At 49.0% G+C, this 9,038-nt stretch overlaps 1 protein-coding gene across 1 annotated transcript in view; it reads right to left on the minus strand.

Moving 5' to 3' along the window:
• Window positions 1–7,665: 7,665 nt before the first annotated feature.
• The window catches only part of LOC102470183 (zinc finger protein with KRAB and SCAN domains 7), a 19,043-nt gene continuing 17,670 nt past the window's right edge, over window positions 7,666–9,038 (minus strand). The window contains exon 6 of the mRNA XM_027768804.1: window positions 7,666–8,852. Within this exon, the coding sequence (XP_027624605.1) occupies window positions 8,000–8,852 (853 nt within the window). The 3' untranslated portion in view covers window positions 7,666–7,999. The remainder of the gene's footprint in view (window positions 8,853–9,038) is intronic.

Raw genomic sequence — 9,038 nt, forward strand, 5'->3', positions numbered from 1 at the left:
CGGGCCTGGGTCTCCGCCCCGCTCCGGGCGCCGGCGGGCAGGGCTGCGGGGATCGGGACGCGGACCGAGGGGCGCGGACGGAAGGACGTGGACGGAGGAATGCGGGGGCCGGGACGCGGACGGAGGGGCGCGGGGGCGGCGGGGCCCTGAGGGGCGAGCCGCCGCGTGCCGCTGCCTCCCGAGCTGGGCCTGCCTTCGTCTGCGTTTCCACCGAGAGCGGTGGAGCGTCAGTCTCCTACGACTTTCCCACTGAGCGCTGCTCTCCCCTAAATAACGTGGCTTTAAAATCGCTCCCTGTGGGCTCTCTTGCCGTGGGTGTGTCTCCCGCCCAAGTGATCAGGAAATGGGGCCCTGGCATGGAATAGTAGCACTGTTGAGGCTGCAAGGGCACTTGCACACTGGGCACGCCCGCCTGAGAGAGCCAGCTGGCATCCCCTTCTCCGTCCCGCTGGGTAAACACCGGACGCCGATGCTCTCCCTGGCTCTCGGCCTTTTAGAACTGACACTCTTATCGGACTGGACCCAGGCTCCAGAAGGGCAAGCCCACGTCTGTGCGGATCCCGTGTACCTAGCGCGAAGCTGGGGCCAAACTGCGTGGTAGGTGACTGTTCAGCGAATAAGCCAGGTTGTGTTTCCTTGTTTATTTCTGTATGTTCTCTCCTGGCTTTCTTAAACATTTCTACTCATTCGTTCACTCAGAGTACTTGCCCTGTGCCGGACACTGTCCTAGGCACTAGGGACATAAAGAGGTGAAGTCCCTGAGCTATGGCACTTGACACCTGTACTGGCAAAAGGCAGAAAACAAACAGATACAAAAATGTGGCAGGTAATGATAAACACTAAGGAGAAAGCGCGTTAGGAGGACCCAACAAAACAGACTGAAGCAGCAGCCAACCAGACAGGAGGGAAACCAAGAGCAGTACTTTGAGTCTCAAAGCATGAATAGATTCCAAAACATTAATCCATGTTGTCCCTACTCCCTCACACACTAAATCGCTTCACCTGTAACAGGCCCTATTCTCCTTCCCTGCCTGCCAAGGTAGAGGTTATTCACTGAGACTACCAAGGGGGCCAAGACTCTACCAACAGGTTAGTGTTGCCATGTGCACTCCAACTGCCCTGCCACCAGGCCACGCACTGGCCTATCCTCTGCATTTTGGGCTCTGAACATTTTTATTCATTTATTTCTCCTATGAGCAAGAGAGTGAGTGAGAGACAGCACCCCCAGCATGGTCTTGGTGCCGTCACCCACCCCTAGCCTCAGCCAGCCTCGTCATGGGTAGCACATGCTGCGTATACTCAGGGAGGTCCCTGGACTTGAACCAGGTACTTCCCTGTGTGGGATTGTCCCAGTGTTGCATTTTACTGCTGTATCACTGTCTGGCTGTGAGGATCTATTTCATTTCTTTAAAGTCCTTTAAAAGGACGTTCACATTTTACCGGCATTTCTAGGTGGTTTGTAGACAAAGGCAGTATGGTTATCTAGTATGGCATACAGTTCTATTCAACCGTTCAGAAACACGACTCTGCCAAACTCTGGTGAAACCAACACTGCAATGTGACCAAGTTGCTAGCTTGGCATGTGATTATACAAACTTTGGTGTATGTGTCAGTCACCTTGCAATATACTCATATAGGCTGCTCCGAGGGAAAATGTAGGGTTATTAACAGTCATGTACAGATTCATGGCAGCCCAGCTAGCTGGTGGTGTAGTGGTTAAGGTGGCTAGATCCCATATGGTTGACTGTGCAGTTCGAGTGACCTAGCAGCTTAAAAGACATGCCAGGTGCATGTGCATGCATGCCCAAAATTCTGAAAGGAGAAACGGAGTAGTGATTTTAGCATGGCCATCCTGGCTGAGGGATGCTTTCTCACTTTTCCTCTCTGTGTCTGCCTCTCTCTGGCAAGTGCATATACCCTTCAGCAAATTGGGAAAAAAAAGTTAAGGTCCAGAGCCAGCCTATGGTCTGGTCATTAAGTCCGCCAGATCTCACACAGCCAACTGTGTGATTCAAGTCCCTGGACTGGCACCTTCAGAAACATGGCAGGAACATGTGTGCACATACTCAAAAATCACAAGAGGGAGAAATGGAAAAGGGATGCGACCTGGTGATCCCCATGGAGGAGCACTCTCTCCCGCTCCCTGTCTGTCTGCCTCCACTGAGTGGACTCACACCCCGGGAGAGCTTGAGTCAGAGCACCTAATGAGGGCCAGCGAGTGGCATGGTGGTGAAGGAGGCCGAATCCCACATGGCCAATAGTACGGATTCAGTGCCAGACCCAGTGGCTTGTAAAATATGCCAGGCACTTGTGTGTGCATGCCCAAAGTCACAAGAGAAGAACAGACAAGGGACTGAGGCATGGCTTCTCCCCTTGTAGAGTGTTTTCTCACTTTGTCTCTGTCTCTCTGTGGTGAACACACATGTCCTATAGCAAAATTAAACAACAACAAAAAACGAAGACCAAAGCTCCTAATGGACCCCACTCCAAAATTTTGTTTTATATAAATTCCAAATGATATAAAACAACTCCAAATACAGATTTGGAAGTTCTGGCCTTTTTTAATTTTTAAAAATTTGCTATAGGGTGCATGTGCTCACTGTAGAAACAGAAAGAGAGGAAAAGTGAGAAAGTACCCCCCTCAAGGAGAGGGATGGCTGATGGCTGAAATGCCTTCTCTATCTCCCTCATGGGATTTTGGTCATTCATGCTCAACATGTTTTCAAGCCATTGGGTTCAGGCCACAAACCATGCAGTTAGCCATGTGGGATCCAGCTCTCTTAACTTCCATGCCACCAGCTGGCCCAGACTGGCAAATGTATCTGCAGGTATGGAAATACTCCTTGGGACTCCCAAATCTGAGGCCCCTGGCCTTAGTTCCAGAGACTGGTTATAGCCTTTGCATGCCTATACGCCATATAGTCTGCACCATCCGGATTTGAAGCGATCAGTGAGAAGGTATGAACCAGTCAGGCCTGGTATCTATGTCGCTCAGAAAGGAGTCTGCCATCTCCTTTCCACCCCACAGACCTACCTTGTGGAGCAGAGAGGGATTCAGAGAAGACCGCTGGTTTGATGCAACCCCTTGAGGTGTACACCATGGCAGGGGTTTCGGGACCAGATGAGGACAGGAAGAGGCCGTGGGCAATACCTGGCTTTGCCACTGAGCTGCGTAAATTACAGGAGGAAATCGTCTAACATCTCGAGAGCTCTTGTTTGTGTCAGGTGGATGAAAATAACGGGCTTCACGCAGTATGAGAAGTCGGAACTGCTTCTGCCTTCCAACAGCAGCCCACTGCTTAAAGAAAGGCAGATCCAACTGCTTCCTTCCCACTCCGGGCACAGGAAGGAAGCAAAAAGAAAAAGTCAGTTATGTGTATGTAAGAATAGCAAATGTTTATTGGGGTTTTCACCATTTTCTTCAAAAACAGTTTTATGACTCCAGCTTTACGTCAGAAGTGATTAAAAATGGTCTAATTACCAATACCAATCTACCTGTATGGGCATCCTTTTTTATTTATATTGAGTGAAAGAAAAATGCCTGTCATTGAGGCTGCAATGAGGAAATAGATTCAACAGAATTACTCGCTGCTTACATCTCTTTTTGGTTTCAGTCTTCTCCCAAGTACGACCTAACACAGTACAGACCATCTACAGGAGAACCTCTAGTTCAGGGCCACTTCCCTCTGTAGGCAGGATTTGCAGTCTTACACATTTCCTTTTAATGAGGGCTGTAGAAAATGGCAGTTCTATTTCACGTTTTCCTCTCAACTAAAAAGACACATTTATTTTTATTCCACATAGGAGCAACTCGATACAACCAGGACTTCTGTGGCTAAAAATACTGCTTCTTCATACTTCTCAGGGAAACTTGGGGGGACTAGAAGCAGGTGTGGCTGGCCCTGTAGCACAGCGATTAAGTGCTATGCAGAGGAAGCTGGATGTCACATGGCTGACCAGGGTTGAATCCTGGCCTTGGCAGCTTGAAAAACAACACTGGGCATGTACATACACCTAGGATCCTGATGGGATGGAGTAATGGAAGAAAGGGGTTGGGCACAAGCAGCCCCATGGGGGGAGTGCTTTCTCTCTCTTATTCAAGCTCGTGCCTTCTGGCATTAGAAAAAAAAAAAAATCAAGGGGCCAGCAGGTGGCATGGTGGTTAAGGTGCTGGACTCCTACATGGCTGACCACAGTTCAGCCCTGGGACCTGGTGGCTTGAAACTTACGCCAGGCACATGTGTGCACATGCCCAAAATTCCAAGAGGAGAAGGGACTGTGGCAAGGCCATTCCCCTGAGGAGTAATTTCTTATTTTTCCTCACTGTCTCTGTGTGGTCAGCACATGTGCCCTATGGTGAAACACCTTTAAAAAATGAAAACCATAGGTGACCTCCCATGACTCAGAGGAGGCCAGCAGACACCAAGAACAGGGATGGGGAACGTGCAGTGGCCTGGTGGTACGATCCCAAAGAGCTGGATTTTTGATGAAGAATGGAGAAGAAATGGCAGTACACAGAGGTTTGTGGATTGGAGGAAATAAAAACTAGCAATGTAGGGAATGTAGAGGAAGCACTGCCCTAAGGGGGCAGCCAGGTTTCCACTGGAAAAAAAAATGAGGAAAACACATCAAAAGAACCCTTCGTTTCCAAAGGGAGCCATGAGAGGGCCTGCAGGGATGAGAAGGGCTGCATGCTGAACGTGAACTGAGGCTCACAGCTGGCCACCCTGCTCCCCTCTGAGGGGAGGTGGGGGCCAGTCCGCAGTATATTACAGACTGCTATCTGAGGGGGTGCAAGGAGCCATGGTCACTTACTCCTGACCCTGAGCATATCTGCCCAGATGGGTGATGGCCTCCTCAAGGGACTGGTACCCTAACTCGCCTAGAGCTGGAAAGGTGAAGACCCGGGTAGGAGATGACACGGTATCCTTCCCAGAAGAAGGGAATTCGGACGCTCTGACCTAGTGACAAACGTCTTGGCCAGGGAATATGTGCTTGCCAAGACAGGGAGCAACAGTTGGGTCCAGCAATGATAACGTGTCCTAGCTCCACGTGCAATACATCTCTGTCAGGCCCTCCACACCCTGCTTTGAATAACCACACAGGGACGATTCCATTGTCACAAAATTATGTGCCAACACCACTACCCTATCAAAATAGGACAAAACCAAGCAATCCTTTTCACACGAATATACAACCTTCACACCTTTCCCTTCTTTCTAACAGCCAAGAAGAAATACGTAACTCTTAAAAACTAAATTGTGAGGCACAATACAGGCCATACCTCTCACTTAGAGACGGATGGCATCTTCCTTCTGAAACCATGGTCAAATAGCTGGCCAACATGAGCAGCTTGCATAGAGGTGGCTGCCCAGGAGAAGCCCAGCTGGCCTCCTGCTCACATCCAGAACCACCATGGGCACAGGGACTTTGCTATAAGGAAGCATGAACTTCAGAGTCAGAGCTGAGTTCATGTCCCGGCTGGCACTCCATTTTCTTGTACAAAGAAAAGCAAATGAGATAATATAGCCTTAATCGTTCCTGAAACACAAAATCACTGCACAAAGCACACAGCACTGGGCTCAGGACCCCCGTGCGTACAAAGGGAGAATGGCGGAGTTAGAATGCAAACTATGAAGGTTCCCAGATGGATTTTGAACTAAGGATCTCAAAGTTTTAAAATTGGCTACAGACGGGCCAAAGTCTCAGAAATAACAACAGAGGAGGGGACCAGCAGATGGTGTAATGGTTAAGTTGCTGGACTCCAACATAGTTGACTGCAGTTCAGGACCAGCAGCATAAAATTCACGCCAGGCGCATGTGCGTGTGTTCCCAAAGTCCCAAGAGAATGGAGAAGGGATTGCAGTGTGGCCATCCCCCATGGAGGGTGCTTTCTCACTTCTCTGTCTGTGTCTTCAGTGACAACACACACCCTACAGCATCCCTTTTAAAAAAAAAAATTATTTATTTTTAATTTGACTGGGGGTGTGTGTGGAGAGAGAGAGAGAGAGCGCGAGCGCAAGCCACCAGGTCCAGGACTCAAACCACGGTCGGTCATGTGGGAGTCCAGCACCCTTAACCACCATGCCACCTGCCAGCCCCTGTATCTTTTTTTTTTTTTTTAAGAAAGACAGAGAAAGGCAGTGAGCATCTATAGTACTGACTGCCCAGCAATCAGCCCTTTTTCTGGAAAAGATTTTTCTGAACGACATAGGAATCAGGGAAGAACACCTGCTCCTTTCCTTCCTTCCTGACTGCAAAAGAGTTATGTGAAGAGAAGCTTGCAGCAGTGGCCTCTGTCTCGCTATCGTGAGGTGATGGAAGATGAATGCCGATGTGCTGAAAAATACCCTGTTAAAATGGAAGTTTGAACGGAGTTGCTGAATGAAACCTGGAACTGCTTACACCTAGAGTTGCTCTTAAATCATCAGTCAGTGTTCCTAAGGTCCATGCTACTAGCACCTGGTATTCTGTTCACGGCATCTGAAAACATCCTAAAGGCTGCCTTCAGCAAAACCCCTTTGGAATGACACTCTTCCAGTGTCCTACACCAAAGCCATAATTATTCCATGCACCATGCTTGTCAGACATTGCAAGTGTTATCTCACTGCCTCCTCACAATCCTGGGAGGTAGGTACTTATTCTTTTTTTCAAGGTAAGTCTGATGCTCACAGCAGTTAAGTGACTTGCCCCAAACTGACAAGCCAGAACATAGCAGATTGGGACTAGAACACAGGTCTCACTAACCCCGAAGTCTGCACTTTTAGCTCCCAAACTCTACAGGGCATATAAAGGCAGGGTCTTCCACTGGTTTCATATTAATGGTGACTGTATCACCTTGAAGCTTCTAAACATGCAGTTGTTTAGATTTCATAAGGGCACACGGTTTCTGGTTATCTAGACACCTTCTCTAAAGATGGTGCCTTGGGGGTGCTCCGCCATCTGCCGATCCTACCAGAAAGGAGGGGCAGTATTGTGGGGTTGTACCTGACAGTGATTATATACTTTGTTGACGACTGTAAAGTCAGCTTACCTTAAAACTGCAAAAGACACGGGCTTGGTGTTTATGATCTTACTAAAGAGGACCCGGGGTGTGAAAGGAGGTGACTTGCCCACGGACTTCCCGCCACCGAGCACCTGGCATAGTCCCACGACTCCGGACTCTGTGGACACTGTGCCTTTCAGAACACCAATGGGTAAAAATTAACAGGTACTTTGCATTTTAAAAATACTATACTTTCTTCTTGAATATAAAAGCAGTACATTGTCATTGTAGAAAAACTAGAAAGTGTAGAAAATTATACCAAAAAAAAAATAGAAATCACCTGTAATAATGTCACCAGACATAACCATCATTAACATTTTGGCTTGGTTTATTTCCTTCCATTTTTTCCTACAAATATCTTTTTAAAAATTGGGTATTTTCAGGACCAGCAGTTAGCGTAATGGCTGTTTCGCTGGACTCCCATGTAGTCGACCACGGTTCGAGTTCCAAACCTGGTGGCTTAAACTCACGCCAGGCGCATGAGCGTGCATGCCCAAGATCCTGAGAGAATGGAGGAGAAGGGATTGCGGCGTGGCCATCCCCCCTGGGGGGGTGATTTTTCGCTTTCTAGCTTTCTGTCTCTCTCTTTCTGGCAAGCGCACACGCCCTATGGCAAAAAAAAAAAAAAAAGGGGGGGTGTTATTTTCCTCATTTTCTTTATTTTCCATTTTAGGTAAATCATTTCCCAAAGGCATTACGTATTCTTTAAGAATGTTTACCGTGGTGGCAGAACCATCGTATGGATGGACCATCACTTGCCTAAGCCCTGTACTGCTGAAAATCTCATCTACTTTCAGTTTAGCTAATGCTGGCATGAATACTCCTGTTAATCTTTGTCTATTTCTGATTACTTTCCCTGTACCAATTCTTAGAAGAAGAATTAAGGTTGATGGTACTGAAAAACTGCTCTTCAGGAATGCAGCACTCGGCCCCACTCCCAGCAACATTTGCTGTTTACGAGGTCTCTTTCTCTTCGTTATGTTTTCTCTGGTGTTGAATAAGCTGTGAGCCATAACGATAAGCCTTTCCGCACTCCCCACACTTATAGGGTTTCTCCTTCGTGTGGGTTCTCAAATGCAGGATGACTTGCGAAGTCTGTCTGAACGTTTTCCCACACTCGTTGCACTTATAAGGCTTCTCCCCAGTGTGGACTCTCTGATGATCGACGAGGTTTCGGTTAGAAGTAAAAGCCTTCCCACACTCGCTGCACTTGTAAGGCTTCTCTCTGCGATGAAGTCGCTGGTGTTCGTGGAGGGTCTTCCTCAAGATGAACGCTTTCCCACACTCGCCGCATTCATAAGGCTTCTCTCCAGTGTGAATTCTCTGATGGTCCATGATCTTCGTATTCGAGCCACATGCTTTCCCACACTGCTTACACCTGTAGACCTTTTTCCCCCTGTGCATCCTCTGGTGCTGAGTCAGGTTTGAGCTCCGGCTGAAGGCTTTCCCGCACTCTGCACAAGTGTAGGGCTTCTCTCCAGTGTGGACCCTGTGATGCGAGATGAGGCCCGAGCTCCGGCTGAAGGCTTTCCCGCACTCTTTACACGCATAGGTCTTCTCTGCACTGTGGACCCCCTGGTGCCGGATGAGGTGGGACTTACCACTGAAGGATTTCCCGCAGTCGGTGCAGGCGTAGGGCTTCAGGCCGCTGTGGATCCGCCGGTGCACCACCAGATTGGAGCTATGGCTGAAGGCCTTGCCGCACTCACTGCACGTGTAGGGCTTCTCGCCCGTGTGGGTCCGTGCGTGCACGGCGAGGTTGGCGCTCTGACCGAAGGCCTTCCCGCACTCAGCGCAGATGTACTGTCTCCTCTCGGCCCGGATGCCCGCATGTGCCATGTTGCCGCATTGGCTGCCATCCTCAGGTTCTCGGTCAGGCACTTCTGAGACTGTTTCCCTGCCTTTGGCCGTCTTGGGTTTGCAGCTTCTCATCTTTCTCCTCATTGTCTCCTTCTTGAAGCATTCCAGTGACCTCTCTTGGCTTCTCTTTCCC

Source organism: Tupaia chinensis, unplaced genomic scaffold, assembly GCF_000334495.1.
Source record: "Tupaia chinensis unplaced genomic scaffold, TupChi_1.0 Scaffold147500_1, whole genome shotgun sequence".
NCBI lineage: Eukaryota > Metazoa > Chordata > Mammalia > Scandentia > Tupaiidae > Tupaia > Tupaia belangeri.